Source organism: Zootoca vivipara, chromosome 3 (genome assembly GCF_965207765.1).
Source record: "Zootoca vivipara chromosome 3, rZooViv2.hap1.1, whole genome shotgun sequence".
NCBI lineage: Eukaryota > Metazoa > Chordata > Lepidosauria > Squamata > Lacertidae > Zootoca > Zootoca vivipara.
The window spans coordinates 48609361-48630822 of record NC_142586.1 but is presented as its reverse complement, the minus strand read 5'-3'; the positions used below and the strand labels follow the sequence as shown (position 1 = coordinate 48630822).

The following is a 21462-nucleotide window of genomic DNA, read 5'->3' as shown; positions in this document are numbered from 1 at the left end:
ACTCCACCAGACACAGTTGTAGTGTAGTCCAAGCAGCTGGAAGACATCAAGTTGGGGAATGCTCTTCAAAATCATCCGGGAAAAGACCATTGCTTGACACAATAATACTGGGATTGATATCAATTTGCCAGAGTTTTTTCTTGAATTATCTTATTGGGAAGCACTGGCATGTATTTCTATGTCACCTGTTCATTGTCTACAATTCTTTAAAAATCTAAGTGCCTTGAAACAGAAATCATAGCAACATACGGTAAGAACTCCAGACATAAGAGGAATTCAGTGTCACACGCTTCTGACAGTTTCACCAATGCAAACATTTTGGCTTCCTGACAGACTGATCCCCACCTCCTCCTCCCATGGGGTTCTCCCCATTAAAACCAATTTTGTAGGGGGGGGGAGCCTTGTTGTGCAAGAAGTGATTGTGCAGGGCTTCCACAAATCTTATGATTTGAATCCCACCTACATTAATATAAAGAAAGAAACTGAAGTCCTGTTGTCGCTTTCTTTGCATAATAATTCTATCATATTCTCCACTCCACCCGCAACTAATGCATCTACAATTCCTAATCACGGCGAGTGGATTCTATAGTTACTGTACATATATTATGTGCTTGGAAGGACACTGGCTTTGCCTGTGCTATATAAAGACATCACAAAACCCCAATATATTTTTATGGAATAGGACTTGAATACAAATGGCTTGAATATCAAAAAGCATACATTTAAGCCAGGCTTCTTTTCTTCCCTACAACTGCTTTTTAAATACAGGGGAGAACAGTTGGTTTTGGATTGTCTTCATGTGTGTCATTTGCTGTAATTATTAATCAATCCCTAATGATTTATCATTAAGTCAGTAACCTGCCAGTAACCTGCCTTTTTACTGGTACTTTCAACAATGGCTTCTATTTACTACTGGCTAAATCACTAACTACTGCCAGTATTTCACTCAGCTGCATTCCTCAGAATTGTTTGCTAAACCTTCCATCAGCCTAAGCCAGGACATGATACCAACTTAGCTAAGAGGCACATTCATCTAAGTACATTTGGCTCTTTTGTCAGTCTGTAATGAGGAACAGCACACTTCATTCTAGATAAGCAACATCCTTTACTATTTACAAGGTTATCGTCTTTTCAGACATCTATCTTTGGATTATTGATTCACCCCCCTTAAAAGACCAAGATTATTTTGGGTTTTCAGCCAAATCTAAAGTTCACAGCATAATAAAGGCTGCCTTTTCCCCCATCAAAACTGTGTATACTTTGATCATTAATCATTTATGTGCAATAGTGGTTTAGAATCCTTGCATCCTTCATCCTACACAGCCCTGTAGGCCAGGGATGGGGAACCCTTTTCAGCCTGGGCCGCATTTATTTGTGGGCAACATTCTGGAGGCCACATGCTGGTGATGGGAAGGACCAGAGGCAACAGTGGAGTCTTTGCACCTACTATAGGCTAGTTTCTACACACACACTTGTCTATTTCCCATCCAGGCAAGGGTCAGGAGTGGGAGTCAGGGGCAGGTCAGCAGTAAAACGCGCGGTGTCAGAGAAGTTAACTCTTTATTCAAAGAAACCCAAACAGCACAGGCCTAGTAATCACATCAACTCCTCCCAGTAGGTCTTGCCCCAATGAGGCAGTTGTGAGCACTGAAGGTCCTCACCTTCCCACTGCTCTCTAAGACTCTCCCCTGGGTCCTTCCCCACCAACATGAGGCTCCTTCCTCTTGTTTCTCTTTGCTCCATCCTCTGTGTTCTGGGAGACCGGGGGTGGGGAGGGGAGCTGGTCACAGCAGGAGGAGAGATTCCCTGACTTCTTCAGCAGCACGCCTCCACTCTGCTTCTTGAACAACCTCTGCTTCTGCCTCTGATTCTGGACAGCTCTCTGCCCCAGCCTCTTCCTGCTCACCAAACCCTGTAACCTCTTCAGCTTCCAACACCTTCTCCTCCCAGTCTGCTCCCTCTGGCTGCTCGTTGTTGTCCTACCACCAATCCGCTGGCTCTTAGCCTTCTTCCCCTAAGGTTTCCCTTGAAGGTTCCCCAGCTGGTGCCTCCTTCTCCTCCTCTGCATCCAGCCAGTCCATGACATCAAGCAAGTCATTGTTGGAGTTCAAAGTTTCATTCCAGCCAGCCAAAAACAGCCAAAGGGGGTGTGAAGCAAGGTTTTTGATGGGTGTGGCCTGGAGAGTGCCCTAAGGGCCAGGTAAAGAGGCCTCAAGGGCTGCATTTGGTCCTTGGGTCTGAGGCTTCCCATGTCTGTTGTAAACAGATGAACACATTTCAAATTCTACTTATGGTTCCGGTCTGGCGCCATTGAAAGCCGGAGGGGAATTTTCGGGTTCCGAGGTTCCCGGCGCCTCAGAGGGGGGGTAGTGCCGCTTGGGCAAAAGCGGCCACCCGGAGAACCCCCGAATTGGGCTTTTCGGGGACGAGGGTTCCCAGCAGAGCTCCTTTGAGTCCAGTTCACCGCCCGACAACCCCCTTTTTGGGGGAAGACGTGCGCAGGCAGAGCGGACGGAGCCTTGGGGTTTTTTTTTTGCTACCTCTGAGGCGGTAAGCTCCGTGCCGGCGACAACGCGCGCTAGATGCCTCCAAAGAAAGAAATCTGGACTTGTAAGTAAAGAAAATTTATAAATTTGGACGAATTTGGGACACAGGAGGGGAATTTCAAAGAAAACGGAGGTCGTTCCCCCCCCTACCGAGGTACCATCAAGCAATTGCAGAGCCTGCAGCCATATCGCTGGAACGGGACTCTGGACTTTGCTAAAAAGTAATTTGTACCCCTCCCCGGTGGTAGCGGAGCCAAGGGGAGGTGAAGGATACTTAATTTGGATCTCCGCAAGTTTTGGATATAAATAAGATCAAACTCTCCGATAGCGGGGTGACAGAAGCCTGGATGTACCGGCCAGCCAAAAAAGGATTTACTCTCGGGCACAACAGCCTATGCGCCATACTGTAATTTGAGAAGACAAAGGACGGAGATAGTCAAAACAACCAGACATGCTGTGTGAGAAAGAGATGCAAACTGTGTGGGAAAAAGTGCGAGAGGTGATGCAGGGAGTTAAAGAGTATACGAGACTGACAAAGTTATGTATTGAGAATCTACGCCAACCTCTCTCCGCTGACAGCACTGACGCCCAGATTGAAATTTCAGAAAATCAAATTCTACTTATGGATAAGGGGTCTTCTCTGAGTAAAACTTAGTGGAGGGGTATTTTTTAATCATTATGTTATGCATTCTGTGTTTTTAACTTGTAAACTGCCTTGTGATCTTTGGAATGAAGGGCAATATATAAATTTAATAAATGATAATAATAATAATGCCACTCAAAGACCCTTCATTCTTCCAACATGCCCCCCAAAGGGACAACAGGCCAGATTCCAGAGGCTTTGTGTTTTTAACCTATTTGGCATTTTCTGTTTCATTTTAAATCTGTATCATGCTTTAATATGAAGACAGTGCTATGAAACTTGTTGCTCACATTGAGGACGTATTTATGTATTTCAAGTGTGAAAGCTAGCTGAATGTACCCATGTGTTTTCAAATAGGACATGGAGACCAAACTTGTAAAATACATTAACTGTAGACACTTGAGATGGTCTATGACTCTATGTGCAGAAAAAGAATTCAAGACAGAGGCAATATAGCAGCCAGACTGGGCCTGGCTCCTTTCAGTGTGTCATTCCCAATCAAACAGAATCAGTCTAAAGCAAAATGCTGTGTACCACATTCAAGAAGAATTAGTGCCACATAACTCTGAAATAAAGGTCTAATAGCAAAGAATGACAGAATTGTGTCATTTGCAGCATGAAACTGTGTCATGAACTCTTTAACTGTTATTTTGAAGGGAGCTTTGTAATTTGCTGGTTATTAAGTTGGCCTGACGTATTTCAATTCACACTGACCCTTCTTTGTGCCTATGGTATCTTTCAGAGATGAACATTACAGAATGCCTGTCTCTACAGTATCAACACTGAATTTTCACTGCTGATAAGAGATCCAGTAAATATTGATCCTGTGGAGAAAGCCCGCCAATGTAAAGTAAAATTGTTTAGAACAGTTCAGGAAAATGGTGTTTACTCTGTACTGGATGAGATTGTACTTTTCCCTCTTAAGGAACAGGTGTGCAAGTTGGCGGTACTAAGATCCAGCCCTTCTTTTGAGTGCACATGTAGCACTTGTGGCTTCTACTGTTGCACCAAGTGCCCCTTTCCTGGACAGAGAGGGTCTGACCATATCTATGTTCTGGTTACATCTGGTTACAATTTGGGCTACCTTTGAAGATAGTAACTAGATTATGGAGCATATCTCAACAGCATTAAAACAGCTCAGATATTGGGATAACCTCATGTTTTCATATGGATCTGCTCTATTAAACACCTAGTCACCTTTAGAGGACGAGGCAAGAGGTGACTGGGCTCCTGCCCAGTCCTTTGGTGGTGACCCATCTATGGAATAGCGTAGTTCTGTTAAACCACTTGAATTTCCACGGTATGCTTGTGCTGCCTTTAGACTCCACTGTATACAATTTTCCTCTTTTCATGCATCTTTGTGTGTTCCTGCTAAACAAGGATAACACTCATGCATATGATGATTCATTGTTGCATTGGTTTTTACTCTGCATTTTTATCTATTTTTTTGTAAGGAGCTTTGAAAATTTTGCATATAAATCAATAGGTGGGATATAAGTATCTTCAGGAAAATAAGTGTTTCCAAATTATCAGATAATCTACCCTTTAAAAAAATCTATTTATTCAGTAAGTGTTTATAAAAATATTATTCAAAGAACTGAGATAAACTTCATCATCTTGGTGTGGTACAGATATACCATAATATAGCTCACACTGTTGCATATTTATGGATGGAAGGGAGAACTGGATGAAAACCTCCTTTTTTGAATTCTAACTTTAGAATTGGCCTGCTGACAATCATATAAAGCCCCATCAGGACTATATACATTTAACACTTGTAACAAGCTGTATTACACCACTTTAAACAATCATTGCTTCCCCCAAATAATCTTGGGAAGTGTAGTTTGTTAAGGGTGTTGGGAGTTGTTAGAAGATTCTGATTCCCTGCCCAGAGCTACAATCCAGAGTTCCCTTTGATGATTGACTGTTAAACCATTATTGGAACTGTAGCTCTGTGAGGGAGAATAGTGGTCTCCTTAACTCTCAGCACCCTAAACAAACTACAGTTCCTTGGATACTTTGGGGGAAAGCATTACTGCTCAAAGTGGTATGATGCAGCTTTAAATGTACAGAGTAGATGGGCTCTAAGTCTACCAGTTATTACCACTCAGGGTGGGACACCGGAACGGATTCATACTCAGAAACTTGCATTTAGTATCCACTGAAATAGACAGGCAATGTATGGTTTCATTTCCATTGAACTTATTAGAACATAAGCACAACTAATGCAGTCTGGATTCAACACAATATGCTTGACTACTATAGACAGGTGGCTAACAAATGGGGAAAAATATTGCCATCAAATCCAGCTTATACATGTTCCCTAACTTATCTATGGTTATGAAGTATAAACCTGCATTAGATAGATCATGGGGTCAAATACAAAAATATAACAACTATTGCTGTTAGAGGTTGTTGTTTTGTGTGTGTGTGTTTTTTTTAAAAAAACCTCTTTGTGTTCTAATGAGAAATGAATTCAATCCAATTTTCTTCAACTGTGTCTGTTGATTCCTCACCCCATCAAACAATAATAAATAAATTTATCAAAAATACAGCCATCCGTTTCCATTCATACCATTCATATCCCTAGTCATTTCAATGATAAGGCCCATGCAGTGTCTAGCAGCCACCAACAGATTACCAATTCCAGGTCATTTTACAATCCGTGTGTGAAATCCACATTCCCTTCTGAGCAACCTTTGGTGGAAGAAGCCAGAGGCACAAGTTGGCAGGACAAAAAAGGGAAATTTTAGCTTTGTTCAGGAGTAGGCTAGTCCCCCCCCCCGCCCACCTCCCTCACACACACAAAATAAAAACAGTTTAAAACAACTTACCATCACAAAACCAAGGTGGGTAAAAAGCCATAGTAAAAAGGTGTGTTTTCAGCATTCACCAAAAGCTTTATAATAAAGATGCCGGAGAGACAGACTTCTGTGAAGAGGAAGTTCCACAATTTAGGGGCTGCCACAGAAAACAGCCGCTCCTGGGCCGCACTCCCTGAGCTTCTTTCTGAGGGTGGTGGAACAATGGAGGCCCAAGCAGAGGGCCGAGGGAGGCTCTGTAGAAAATGAGGCGCTTTTTTGCCAGCTATTTGGAGCCTGAGTCATGTAGGGATCTGAATGCCAACACGGAACACCTTGAAATGAGACTGGAAATGAACCCATTTCAACTGTTTTGAAATGGGTTGCCTTTTTAAAATGCTTGACGTTTTATTATGTATTCATATGTGCTGAAAGCTGACCAGAGTGGCTGGGGGAACCCAGCCAGATAGGCCGGGTATGAATAATAACATTATTATTATTAAATTATGATTGTGTGAGATCTCAAGGGAACCCCAGTCAGTCATTTGGCTGCTGCACTTTGGCCCAGCTGAACTGTCCAAGTTGTGCCTAAGGGCAGCCCCACGTAGAGCACACTGCAGTAATCCAATCTGGAAGTTACCAGAGCATGGAGTATAATGACAAGTCATTTCTGTCTAAATGGGGCCATAGCTGCCAAACCAGACATAGCTGGAAAGGGGCCTACAGTGACAGTGTTGAATCAGGGAGCATCCCCAAGATATGAACCTGTTCTTTTCAGGGGAGTGCAGCCCAATGAGGACTAAGTCTACCAGTAGCCACAGAAAAGGAAATCGAGGGAGAGTGAAAAAGCCTGCTTGAGGCTCATATCACTTAGTGGGACAAGTTGTGTCATATGAGCACAACTTGTCCCACTTGTATACCCTATTACAGTGATAGCGAACCTTTTAGAGACTGAGTGCCCAAACGGCAACCCAAAACCCACTTATTTATCGCAAAGTGCCAACACGGGAATTTAACCTATTTATCTCATTTTTTTCTGTGTGATTCACGTTTCTTCTGTATGATTGCTGTTGTAATAAATAATATTTTATAAAAGTTATTGCATTACATTCTTCATTAAATTATATTTCCATTGATATATAATTTTTATGGTATAACTCTGTGCTTTTTTCTTCTGAAAAAATGTTTAGGGGTACTCTCATTTTGACTCAAGAAAATCACCACTGGGGAAAAATAATTACAGTTCAAATCAGGGAAAATAAATACAGTGAATTTCTTCTCCTGTTAAATTCACAAAATGTTTAGAGGTACGGTATGTGTCCCCCTGCATCCCCACAGAAAAAAATGTCTCTGGTATTACTCCAAAACAAATTGGTGTTATGAGCCATCAAACATCGGAAATACATTTTTCCCAGAAGGTTCCACAATTTTGGCTACTAGTGTACACTGGAGGGCTGTACTAAGAGCCCCCCCTCTCCCCATTTTTACTATGAGATAATAATGATTGTCTGTGTGCACACATACATACAAACAAACAAACAAACAAACATAAATATAAATAAATAAATAAATAAATCCAGCCAAATGGGGGATTATAAATTATTATTATTATTATTATTATTATTATTATTATTATTTGCTGTTTCTTCGGCTGCTGTTTGATCGTAGCCTCCTCAGGATGAATTTCTTGGTTGGAAAAGCCCAGCGAACATGTAAACCCAGCAGCCACTTCTTGGTTGCCGTCTTTATATGCTTACTGACCTGGGAGTTAAGCAAGGCGGCTTACTCCTGAGTAGGACTGGTGGGAGGCCCTGGGCACATCAAAAGTCAATGCCTGCTCAGCCCCTTGCTCGCTCGCCAGGCCCTGGTGCCGCAGGCTTTGGACAGCATGAGGCTTCCTCTCCTCCTCCCCCTACCCCGGCATGGAAGCTATGGCCCTGCTGGAGCAAAGCTGTGTGTGCCCACAGAGAGGGCTCTGAGTGCCCTCTATGGCATGTGTGCCATAGGTATACCTAATAGGGCAGTGGTGGTGAACCTAACTGCACCCCACTCAGTTTGTGCCCATACATTTCTCTCTCTTTTTTGCTGCTCTCAGGATGTGTGTACAAACACAGTCTTCTATTTCTGTTAGGAAAAACATTTCTAAGAATATTTTTCAGCCACACAAAGAAGTCATACAGAATATACTTCCACATCAGCTGCATGATGAAGTCACTGACCATTGTGCTAGTGAACTGCATAAGAAAAGTTAAGATAAGACTGTGACTAGCTGACAAGTCACCTAATTAGAACCAAATTATTAGTTGTGTAGCAAATAATCAGTGCAAAGCAAATCAATTCCAATGCAGGAATTACGAAAGTATCTCTTAAAAGGGTTAGCAAATCCACTTCCCAAATGAGATTGTGGAGAGTTGGCTATTATTGTTTTGAACTCCTTGACCGCTGCTGGTTGATTAGGGCTAGGTGGAACATCCAGTTTCTGTTCTGGCTTTATTGCATTATCAATTCACACTTTCCCAGGCTGACAAATCTGGAAGATGAAATTTAAATGTTATTTTTAAATCTTGGGTCAGGTAAGGTAACAAAGATAGTATGTTCCTTCAAGAGAATCTAATCATGTTAAAATGTCATTGGCTTTCATGGCTTTTCTGAATATTTGGGGTGATTCTAAGAGACAGATTAATTGGTTTAATTTCCTCCCCCAGTTATCTGTACACACATTGAGATCTGCAATGTGTGTGACAGCCAAATATTAATATTTGTAATTATTTGAGTTCATTTTATCCAATCATTTGTTCAGGAATTACTTGCAGCAGAAATATACTCATTTCCTCCGATTTTGAAAGAGCACTCATAACTCTGGCAAGCCTTTACCTCATTAGACCTTTTGAACAGATTGCTGGTAATAAGTAGATGGGATCACAAATGTGCAGCCACTTGCCACTTCTGCCAGCTCAGTCTACAATATACATACAATATAAACCACGGTCACAGCTACTAAGATTGTTTGTTGCATAAAACAGAATGCAGAAGATTCTTTAGTAAAATGTGCCAAATTAAATATCCGAATCCCCTTTGCAGTTGATCGCTATTTTATCTAGCTCTTTCCTCTTGATCTTCTTAGCTGCCAAGGTATAGCGTGCTACTTTATAAGTTACAAAGTCATCAGTATCGCTCAGCAGCCATTTAACCCTTTCCACCCTATTCGAGTGAGTTCCATTCAGAAACAGGGGTTTTATTAATCGGTCTCTTGGGTCTATATATAACGGGTACTGCAATAAATAGTGGCACAGGTCCTGCACACAGGGTTGCCCACACAGGCAAAGTCTCTCTTCATAATGTACTTTGCTGTAGCATCCATCCAACACCGCCAAGGGCATCAATTGGAATCGTAATTCTGTGAAAGCGATTCTAAGCATGGTAAGTGGGAGCTTTGACAGGTAACTGGCCCAGGTATGCTCCGTTTTAATGAGTGGGAACCATGGCAAACTCTTGGTAGAAGCCATCATGGTTAGATCCCTTTCTGCATTGGACCTAAAGAGACAATCTCTTAAGTGCCTCTTGTCCATCTTCATAGTCACCTGAAAATCTTGTAATTGGTATTGGGACAAGAGGCGTTGGATAACGTCCTTCCAACATTTGGTCTGTTTCTGTTCTGTGTGTGACATAACGGGGAATCTCTCCTCTGAAATAAATTGAAGTTTTTTCACATAATTTAAGCACCAGTAATCAATTCTAGCCTGTATTGTTGTCACGTCAGCTTCAATGTGGAAAAGAGCAGCTGGAGTCCCGTTGGGGAGCGAGAGCACTTTCCTGAGGAATTTGTTCTGCACTATTTCTAAGGCTTTGTTGGCATTTGGGTCCTTGCCCCATATCGATACTCCATGAAGCATCTGGGAGACCACTTTACTGGCAAAGATTTTCAATTTCATTAATGCCCCACAAGCTTTCTGCACTTTGAGTTTCGTAGCCTCGATGTGCCCCTTCCATGATAGTGTCTCAGTGAAAAGGATTCCCAGATATCTGAAGGTGTGTATTTGCTCCAAGTTCTGCTGATCCATTTTCCATTTGAATCTGTGACTACACTTCCCAAAGACCATAATGTTGGTCTTGGAGTAGTTCACGAGAAGCTCTTCCCGCTTGCAATACCTGCTGAAAGCTGTAAGCAGATTTTAAAGACCTAATCGGGAGAGTGATAGGAGCACCATAGCATCGGCGTACAGCAGGCAATATATTTTCCTATTACTAATTGATGGGGCAGGGGATTGCACCTGTGCTAGCTGTGGCACCATATCATTTATATAAAAGTTCAAAAGTGTGGGAGCCAATATGCAGCCTTGTTTCACGCCCCTTGATGTCTTGAATGCTTCTGAGAGACCTCCCTTTAAGCCTCTGACTTGTGTTTCGGTACCACTATACAGTTCACAAATTAATAATAATAGTTGTGGGTCTATATTAGCATTTGAGAATTTCTCCCACAGTCTGTTAGGATTGATTGAGTCGAAAGCACCAGATAGGTCAATGAAGGCAGCGAACAGGTTACATTTGCTTTGATTGATATATTTGTTAATAATATGAGACAGTGTAAAGCACTGGTCAGTAGTGCTATATCCAGCTCTGAACACTACTTGTTCCTCATGTAAGGTATTATTTTCACTTAGCCAGTCTGTTCATTTGGTGAGTAGATGACGAGCATAGAATTTAGAGGGGATGTCCAGCAAACTAATGGGGCGGTAATTTTGGGGGAGGGTTTTATCCTCTTTGATACTGGTACTCAATTTCCAGCCGGCTGGCATTTGAGCTGCATTATTTATGTGAGTATAAAGCTTTTCCAGGATGGGTTGCCACCAGTCCATATGTGTCTTAAATAGCTCTGGTGGCATCATATCCTCACCTGGTGCTTTATTTAGTTTTAGACTATCAGAGATTTTATCTCTACAGGGGTCACCGCTTGCCACTCAAGAAAACCTGGCTGGTCGATGGTCACCACAGCATTGAGTAAATGCCCTGTCTGTTCTCCATAAAGTTCCGTGTTGTAATCCATCCAACGTTGTGCCAATATAGTGGCGTCTAGTGTTGATCTTGATTCATTCATGCCCCGAGACACCAGAAGCCAAAACTTGTCCTCTCTTCGCTCAGCCACTGCCAACCCTAGTTTTTGCCACTGGCTTCTCACAAAGCTTGCTTTTTTGATCTTTAGAATTTTCTTATATGCTGCTCTGCTCCTTCCCATATTTCCCTTGTTAATTTCGGAGGGTCCCCCCCCATAAGTTCTAATAGCACTTAGCAGGTCTTTCTTTGCTTCCTTGCATTGCCCATCAAACCAACCTCTCTGATTTCTGTTAACCAGAGCCGACAGTAGGATAAGCATGCATTCTGTAGGCAATGCTGCCTCTATAATAGAACCCTTCAGCTAACTTTTCACCTTTCTAGCTTTCTTGTGAGAAAGGTGAAGATTTACCAAGCAGCTGAACGGATAAGGTGTGCAGATGGAAGTACCCATCAAAGAGAGCAAAGATTGTGTGGTGCAAGCAGAAGTTAGTTTGAAATAAAACAGCATGCCTTTCAATAGACCATAGCTAAAGCTTTCCAACTGTAGCTTCTAATATCTGACAATTTCCCACTAACTCCACCGACTATTTATTTATTAAATGTATATACTGCCCTTCAGTTGAGGATCACAGGGCAGATAACAATATAAAAACACAAAAGTACATAATGGAATGACAAACAAAACATCCCCACCCTCACCCCAGTTTAAAAGGTCATAGATTGTTTAATTGGCCAAAGGCCTGGGAGAAGAGGACACCACTTTTGATGTAGGCAAAAGTAACCCCTTACTCATTCTCAGAGGATTCATTTTTAAAGGAATTCTGTTCCAGGAAGTGGAATGTAACAAAATTAAGCATGCTATTATTCTATGTACCTTGTAGGAACTTAGTCAGACCATCTGCCTGAGTCAGACCAATGGTCTGTCACAAGGGAACAAGAGCAGATCATCCCCGAATTTGAGACACAAAGCTGATATAGGTGTTACAGGGGATAGTCTAAAACTTCAGTGATTTCAATGATAAATGGAGAGACAAAATATTTACAACTGTGGAAAACTGGAATAGGAAAACTATGATAAAATTGTACAGACTGTACTAAGAAGTGTTTCTTCTAATACAAGAGTCTAGAACACATTGTAAAACGCATTGGAAACTTTTTTCACAGGAGAAAGGATAAAAGCAAGAAATGTATTGGTGTCTTTGAGTGACACCTTTTATAATGACATAGCAACTCATTAAAAGTATATTCTGAATTTGTACCCAATGTGCACCATGATTTTTCTTATATTATCATCTGTGTTAATGTTATTTTTAAGGAAAACATATCACATACCAGAGTGGAATTTCACATCTTTCTGCTGGGCAAAATGGATTCCATTGAAATACTCCAGAACTACTCATCCAGTCTAGAAGACTTATAGGGCAATGCTTACATGGCTTAATGCACCAAATGTAGTTCAGGGAGCTTCTGATTCTAAGACTTCCAATTCTACTTCACACTAAGTTCAAGGATGCTCCACTCCTCCATGACATTACAGAATGTAGCCGGGGGACAGAGCCTCCCATTGTCAAGAGCCGGAATAAAGCGTAGGTCAGCAATCAAAGAAAAACAGAGTGTCAGTGAAGTTAACTCTTTATTCAAGGAAACCAAAACAGTGCAGGTGATCCCAGCAACTCTTCCCAGTAGGTTGTGAGGCAGTTGCGAGGACTGAAGGTCCCCGTCTTCCCACTACTCCAGGCATCCCCAAACTTCGGCCCTCCAGATGTTTTGGACTACAATTCCCATCATGCCTGACCACTGGTCCTGTTAGCTGGGGATCATGGGAGTTGTAGGCCAAAACATCTGGAGGGCCGCAGTTTGGGGATGCCTGCACTACTCTCTTTGGCTCCTCCTCTCCAGGGTCTGCTCTGTTCTTTCCATTTCTGTGTTCTAGGGAGACCGGGGGCAGAGGAGCTGGTCACAGTAGGAGGGGAAGACTCCCTGGATTCTTCAGCAGCCGCCCTCTGACCACTCCTTATTGTCCCACCACCAACCCCCTGGCTCTGAGCCTTCTCCCCCTGGGGATCCCCCAGCTGCTGCCTCCCAGCACTCATCTGCATCCAGCCAACCCACGACACCTGTTGGCAACAGAGGCCAAAGAGTGGCAGAGAAGGGATGAGAGGTTGGGGGACAAGCCAGGATGATCAAGAGAGGCTTTTAAATGCAGTTTGTGAACATACCACTTTAATTAATACATGGCGTGGTGGGTAGGCTGAAGATATAATAATAATAATAATAATAATAATAATTAATAATAAGTGGGAGTTATTGTTTCTGTTTATTACTATGCTGTGTATTTTTGTGTTGTTATAATGTAAACTGCCCAGGGAACCTCAGATGATGGGTAGTATAGAAATTTAATAATGATGTGTTTTTAAGAGCATTGTAAATGTAGCTGTTACTATAGGCCAGGGGTTGGCAAACTACGGCCCGAGGGGGTCATTAAACCACCACCCCCGGCCCTTGCCGCCTGCTCAGTCAGTCCCCACACAGAGTTAAACTGCAGCCAATAGGAAGTCACAGACGCTGCCTCCTCCCCCTCCATGGCTCCGAAAGCCAGAGAGGAAAGCCATTTTCAGAGACATGGCAGGGGAGGAGACGTCTGCTTCCTGCAGCCAATAGGAAGCCGTGGCTGCGTCCCAGAAGTCAGTCCTCATGTGGAGCAACCAGCACGGTGCACTAGTTTAGTTCCACGCAGAGATTGACCAAGCGGGCGGCAATGGCTGCAGGATAGGAAGCCATTGCCGCCCGCTTGGTCAGTCCCCATGCATGCGTCAGTTGCTCCACATGGGGACTGACTTCCGGGATGCAGCCATTAGGAAGCTGCAGGTGCCTCCTCCCCCCTGTCATGGCTCCGAAAGCCAGCAGTGAAAGAGTGATGGGCGTGTGTGCATGCGCATGGCTGCACGCACTCCCATGGGCGATCCGGCCCGCTGGCGGAAAAGTTTGCCGACCCCTGCTATAGGCACATGTTCTTGCAAATTAAGGTGGCAATACATTAATTAAGTGTAACAAAACATAATAATATTTTTTTTAATGTTTGGAGAAGGGATAATTAAAAAGAAAGAAAGAAAGAAAGAAGAAAGAAAGAAAGAAAGAACCCACAATGGCCCCATAATCCAAGTATGAAGGATAGCAAAATACAGCCATTGGCAGAGGCAGAAAAATAGATTTACAGTAAACTGAGTGTAACAAGAGCCTCTTGGGATTTACAGAACAATAGCTACAATAACTGCTGTATTGAACAATGAAAATCCACATGACTGCAGGGAAATAGCAGCTGCTTAGTAAACTAAAACAAAACCTAATAGCTCTATGCAGAACTGCAGCTCAATAGCAGCTTCCAGGGCTGGAAAAATGATAATACTCTAGGCAGGCAATGACCTGTGCAGCAAGCAAGTGAACTACATAAAGGCATGAGGGGTCATTGTAACCAGAGGAGCAGAAACTGATATTGAGCTGTGGCCAAAATGCATAATTGGTCAAATGAAGCAGGAGCAGCTGTATTCAGTCTGTCATATTAAGGAGCCTTTTGGCTGTGCACAGAGCCTCTTCACTTCTCTCTTTGTAGAAGTAGGACAGAGGTGAAGAATTGGTGGTTCTCCAGAAGTTATTGGACAGCAGCTTCAATCAGCCCCAGCCAGCATGGCCAATGATAAATGGGAATTCAAGAACATCAGGAGGGGCACAGGTTCTCAACCCCCAAGATGGGAGAGCAAATTAGGAAGTCTGCCATTAAGTATAGTTTCACATCACATCAGAACCAGGAACCTATGGTTAGCAGCTTTGGAAAAGGCCATGGTGTAAGGAAAAGAGGCTTACTTTATAATTACAAAAAAAAAAAAAATGAGTAGATATCAGGGATTCTTTCCCTGGAGCCATTATGACGATGTGGCCCATGCCAATGGGTTTCACATTATTTTTTATGAGAGGGAAATGCTGGCATACAGAATGGGGGTGGGAAATACTCTCTGTTTTACCAAAAAGGAGAGAGAAGCCCTGAAGAGATGGGACTATCTTGTGAAAGTTACTGATTTCAAGTATCTCTAAAACCTTAACCTAAGCAAAATGATACTTTAGAAACATAGCATCACTGCACTGTGGAAAAATTTTCTGGTGCAAAAATAAGTATGAAAAACCACTTATCTTTCCAATGAAAGAACACACACTTCAGTTGTCTTTTTACAAGCAATTTGCAACCTGTTCCTGTTTATTTTTCTTGGTCTGGCAAATCAACCAAATTATCCATAGGTACAAATATTTAATTTTAAGGGGAAAAAACCAAGGTAGCTAGCTACCTGTAGAAGTGAAATACATACATGATTTTTATAAATAAACTTTTAACGGCATACCAATATAGAAAGAGCAACATTAGCATATTATGTTACAGCAAATATGAAGTGTAGAAAAAGATTAATTGCATATAGATCTTTTCCCATTCATTAATAATCACTCCTATACAAATGGAATCTGTCTTAAGTCTACTAAAACTAGATGCAATGGCAAAGTGGAATTGCGACCTTAGATAGGAATTCATCAGATGATGTGTGCTCCTTAAAAATAATTATTGTTTCTTGCTCTTTACAGAGCAAATGTTTGATCTAATGCTGGCATTTTTAATGTAAAACGCTGCTTTATACTTACAGAAAAGATACACAGCTTGCAGAAGTAATATTTTAAATGGAATTACTCAGGGTGATAGTGGAATATAGAATGCATGTAAAGTAGATAATCACACACACTGGCAAGTCAGTGTGTGCCAGCTGCTTCCCACCAAGCATGTGACTGTTAGCCAGACTTGCTGATTATTTGTCAATGGGCATTTGGCAAATGACTTGGCCATTACCTGACATGAGGCAGCTGGCTACCAGCCAAAAGCCTAGGCCTGCTGGCTGCATGATAAAATAATGTTTGAAGGAAAATAAGGGGGGGCCTTCTTAATTCACCTACATGTGCAAGTGACTCCCCCAACTTCCCTTCTTGAGGGGGCTGTCTAAGTGCCTCTGCATGAAATACTTGGCTCCACAGCTCATCTTTTCTTCTAGAATTACCTTTTAAAGAGAAGCTCATTCTTGTCGCAATGAAGGATCTAGGTAGCAAAAAAAGATCTGACAGAAAGGGCATTCTCAGGTGTAAATAGCTGTTTGCAGGAATCAAACTGACTGGACTTTAGAGTGGAATGTGACTGCTCAATATCAAAGCAAGACACCTATAAACAAAGAGACAACACAACTTCAATGTTTATTATGTGCCAAAGAAAAGGATACTTATTAGGAATGGGGCATGAGTTTCTCACTAATCAAACAATAGGAAGCCATTTTTTTTCTGAATCCAATAGAAATCCAGTTTTCATATAAATTTACAGAAGCTTATGAGAGCATACTAGTGTTCCAGAATAATAATCCTTCCATATGCAGCTAGGCACATCAGTGCAATGCTCCATGCCTCAAGCCACGGCGAGTTCTCATCTCTATTACCTAATTGCCAAACACATCACTACTTTATCAAATAAAATTTTAATGACACTCAGCTCTGATCTGGGAAGTTTTAGAAATTACTTTGCAGCACACAATAAAGTTTCCAGAGATGCTGCTGGGACTCTGCCAACATCTCAAGAGAGAAGGGTGGAACAAGAGCCAAGTGCCATTTCAATTCCCAGTGTGATTACTTAACTTGTTGGCACGTTTTCACTTCCTGCTATCGATAAAGTAGACAGATATAATACTACCGTCAGATAACATCCTGCAAACATCTTGGATGGATGTGTCTTATATCTTATTTTTCTTTTAGAGCAGTCTGACTACAAACACATCCTATTTGCAGTCACATAATAAATACTGCTTAGACCAGGGGTAGACAACATGATGTCGTTCAGGTGTTTTGGAACTACAACTCTTGTAATCCCAGACCATTGGCCATTCTGTCTGGAGATGATGGGAGCTGGAGTCCAAAAGTATATTGAGGACACCATGTTCACTCACCTTGACTTAGACAAACACAGTTTCTAAAGAGAGGATATTTGTATCTGTTTTCTAACTTAATTACCAACAACAAAAAAGTCATGATAGGCTATGAACCATCTGACGTATGGTGGAGGGAAGCACATAATAGAGATATCTACTTTTCCACTGTGACTCAGTGATTCAGGCTGTCAGAGGACTCAAAAACAGTTGTTCTTCACATGTATCTGTTTCTAATGTATTCCCGATACAGGAGGATGTCTTCTTTTCCCAATGGCTGCATGATGCCTTTGCCAGCCTGGATGTGAGCATGAAATATCTCAATAGATTTTCTTTCTACTTTAGGAGGCTGGACTTCATAAATGTTGTCTTGGGAGAAAGCAGAGATGTGTGTTCTGTGAAAAGTAAATTAAATAAAACTAGCATTAAACTACAGAGAAACCATAAAAGAGGAGGTTAGGCATGAATTCTATATACATCACCATTGTAGGCTCAAAGGATTCCATGCCATTTTGCATTAGTAGGTAAGTTAAGTTGATGATACAAGGGAGTGAAAAATCCTGAAATGCGATAATTTCTACTAGTATTTCTAGTAATGAGCACTTATAAAATACAATATATTTTAAACTGCAGGTAGACTGTTTTATTGCAAAACATTGTTGAGTGTTTAAATAGTTGGTATCTTAGCAACAATGTGCTGCATCTAAGCAGAATGAAGAGTCACCTTTTGCCAATAAAAAATACAGCCCATGTTCTGTTTTATTATTAATCTGTCATCATCTGTACCGTATTTCTCCGTGTATAACACAATCCCTATTTTGGGGGACTCCAAATTAAGAGAATGGGGTGAAATTGCCCAGAGTTGTTAGGCTTTTGGGGGGGGGAGATTTGCCTAGTGTTGTTGAGCTTCTTTGGGGGGAGGGATTGCTGACACTTGCTCACCCGCCTGACCGCCACTGACAATCACATGCCTCGCCAACAGCAACACTCGTCTGCCCACTCACCTGTCTGTCACTAGGTTTCAATCTGAGAAGTCTTTTCTTTCTAAGAATCACAAAGCTTTATAACTTCTAACTTCCATAGATAGATTTTCTCTCCCTTGAACGGATGGTGAAGAAAGGGGAAGCATTGTTGTGACAGTTTTCTAAAATAAATAAGGTGGCAAACTGTATCTCTAATGGAGATACTTTAGCTATGGTTGATGGAGATTCTGTACATATTTAAAAACCATTATCTATTAAACATTCTGGATCCAATGAATATTGATCAGCCTGCACAACAACAAATTTGCACTGGAATTTTTTACATTAATGTAAAAGATGTCATTCTCCTTGGCCCTCCCACCACCTTTGACAAAGGTGCTCCCACTCCTGCATAACTGCCTTCATGCTCTGGAACTCCATGATTCTGTCCTCAGCTGACACTTCTACCAAATCATTATTTCAATGTTTCCATAGGAGGAAACTCAGTTATTGGAGTGGTTTAACAGTCAATTCCTCTTTCCAAGGAATTCTGGGAACTGCAGCTCTGTGAAGGGAATAGGGGTCTACTAATAACTCTCAGCTGTGTGGTGTAGTGGTTAAGAGCGGTAGACTCGTAATCTGGGGAACCGGGTTCGCGTCTCCGCTCCTCCACATGTAGCTGCTGGGTGACCCTGGGCTAGTCACACTTCTCTGAAGTCTCTCAGCCTCACTCACCTCACAGAGTGTTTGTTGTGGGGGAAGAAGGGAAAGGAGAATGTTAGCCACTTTGAGACTCCTTCGGATAGTGATAAAGCGGGATATCAAATCCAAACTCTTCTTCTTCCTCTTCTTCAGCACCGTTAACAAACTACAGTTCCCAGGATTTTTTTTGGGAAAGCCATGAATGTTTAAATTGGTATGACACTGGCTTAAATCTATAGTGCAGATGGGGCGCATGCCAAGGTACCTCAAGAATCTGTTCTTAGCCCTCTGATTTGCTTTCTATACATTTAATGTCCCTAGGTGAGATTATCAAATCCAAAGGCATTTAGTACCATCTGTATGTAGACGATACCCCACTCTCTTTTATCTCTGAACTGTTTGCCTCACTCCAGTCCAGCTTTTCAAACTGCATCTCTGATATTTCTCATCTTTCCTCCCATACTTCCCTCTCCTCTTCAACTTTCCTTATGAATGTAGAAGTTTATTACCCACCCTGGTTATTAGCCCATGCCTTTATATTTTACTCCTTTCTCTCATGTGTTGCCAATGCTCAGGCCATTTTTAAGTTGTGTCACTTCTTTTACAATATGATTGCGAAAATACAGCCCTTCCTCTCTGTTCCTTTAGCACAGGCATCCCCAAACTGTGGCCCTCCAGATGTTTTGGCCTACAACTCCCATGATCCCTAGCTAACAGGACCAGTGGTCAGGGAAGATGGGAATTGAAGTCCAAAACATCTGGAGGGCCGAAGTTTGGGGATGCCTGCTTTAGCATAACCGTCTCTCTGGTCTTCTGTTATCTCACAGCTATCTAGCACTCTGCTGTGAAAAACATTTACCTGTCTTGTCACTTAAATCTCTACAGTGGGTTTCTATCCACTCCCACATCCACCTAGAGCACCTTGTTCTTGCTTTCAAATCCCCGATGGCCTTGTCCTTTTTTGATCTCTCTGCTTTTATCTCAATAAATCCTTGTCTGTGACCTTTCCTGTTTTTGTAAAGACGCTTCCCTTTATCCTTTGCTGTTCTGTATGCTAATAAATGCCTCCCAGATCATCTGGATAATCCCATCTCTTACACCCTTCTAACCCACCCTCAAAACCCACCTTTTCCATGGCACTTTTAGCCCTAGTTCCCATGCCCTACTGTAACTGAGTCTGTAACTAAGCTCAAATATGAAAATCCCCAGCACACTGCCTTCCTCTGTTGTTTCCCTTGTACTAACTTTAGATTGTAAGCTCTTTGGGGCAGGGAACTATCCCCCTGTATGCTGTAAAGCACCATTCCCACTGATGGAACAATATAAGTAAATAACCGTAACGTAAGAACCAAAGTGTCTGCAAAGAAGCCTCTGTGTACTGCATATGCCAGTGAAGAACTGTAAATTATGGTTATTGTTTTCCCCCTAAGCCAGGCATAGGCAAACTCGGCCCTCCAGATGTTTTGGGACTACAACTCCCATCATCCCTAGCTAAGAGGACCAGTGGTCAGGGATGATGGGAGTTGTAGTCCCAAAACATCTGGAGGGCAGAGTTTGCCTATGCCTGCCCTAAGCCAATGTCCTATTTTTCTTACATACCACTTTGATTTTACCACTTTTCTTATATAATGCATATAAAGCAGTCTCTGAAAATACAAAGCCTAGCTAAAATATACAAACACCACTGTGAACTGTGTGTGTGTGTGTGTGTGTGTGAGTGAGAGAGAGAGAGGGGGGGGAAAGGGGGTTTGAAAAAGGGGGCATTGAAAGAGCATGAGCAGCAAGTACTTACAAGTTTATAACCCCATCTAAGTGCTTACAACAAAGAAGTTGGTGACTCTTGTCGTGCTTGTGTTGACTGTGCCCCAATTGAACAAACCTATGAATAGAGGCAGAAAAATCACAATGGAAAAAGAACTTTCTGAAACAAGGAAAATAACATGTCTTTTGCAGCTATATTGGAGTCATACAGTTTGAAGTAAGGGACATCAAGTTCCATAAAGGGCAGCTGGAACATACACCACCCTTTTTTCCTGACACTAATATTGTGGGTGAGTAATGCAGCAGCTCTGAACTTTTTTTTAAAAAAAATATCCACTTTGATCTAGGTACTTTGGAGACCCTTCAAGGCTTCTTTTTGTTATGAATCTCACTAAAAGCCTAATCAATTTTAGTTATAGTGTGTTACTGAGAAGCTCGGTTCAGCTGGCACTTTGCACATGGCGCAGACCTATGTGATTCCTTTAACTTCACTCAGCAGGTGTTTGTGCAGTCAGTGCAAGACTTGTTGCAACAGCACAGCACGTAAGTAGCAAACCCTGACACAGGCTGGATATTTTTTAACAAATTGCTATTTTCACTGATCTTGTGTAATACAATGCTTCTTAGATATAGAGAGACTATATTTTTACATAAAAATACAATTGCAGAGTTAGCAAAAGGGCACAAGAGCTGGTAGAGGCACCATCCCCCGCCTTTCCATGGATTATTATAGACTCCAAAGAAGCCACTGAGGCCTGCACTGTAGTAGTAAGATAAGGAAAGACAGAAGAGGATGAACAAAAGTTGGTAGTGGATCCCTGCATCACCTCCCAGGCTTTAGTTTCAGTCTAGTCTTGTCCACCCCTATGCAATGCAGGAATCTTTTGCTGTTCAACAGTGGAACCATCTCCCTCCCTCCTTGGAACTATTTAAGCAGAAGTTGGATAGCCATCTGTCATGGATGCTTTAGCTGAGATTCCTGCATTGCAGGGGGTT

At 42.1% G+C, this 21462-nt stretch overlaps 1 protein-coding gene across 1 annotated transcript in view; it reads right to left on the bottom strand.

Moving 5' to 3' along the window:
* Positions 1 to 15255: 15255 nt before the first annotated feature.
* Positions 15256 to 21462, bottom strand: part of FIG4 (FIG4 phosphoinositide 5-phosphatase) — a 62252-nt gene continuing 56045 nt past the window's right edge. The window contains exons 22-23 of the mRNA XM_035109255.3: positions 20498 to 20584; positions 15256 to 17436 (exon numbers count right to left, since the gene is read on the bottom strand). Coding sequence (XP_034965146.1) covers positions 17259 to 17436; positions 20498 to 20584 — 265 coding nt within the window. The 3' untranslated portion in view covers positions 15256 to 17258. The remainder of the gene's footprint in view (positions 17437 to 20497; positions 20585 to 21462) is intronic.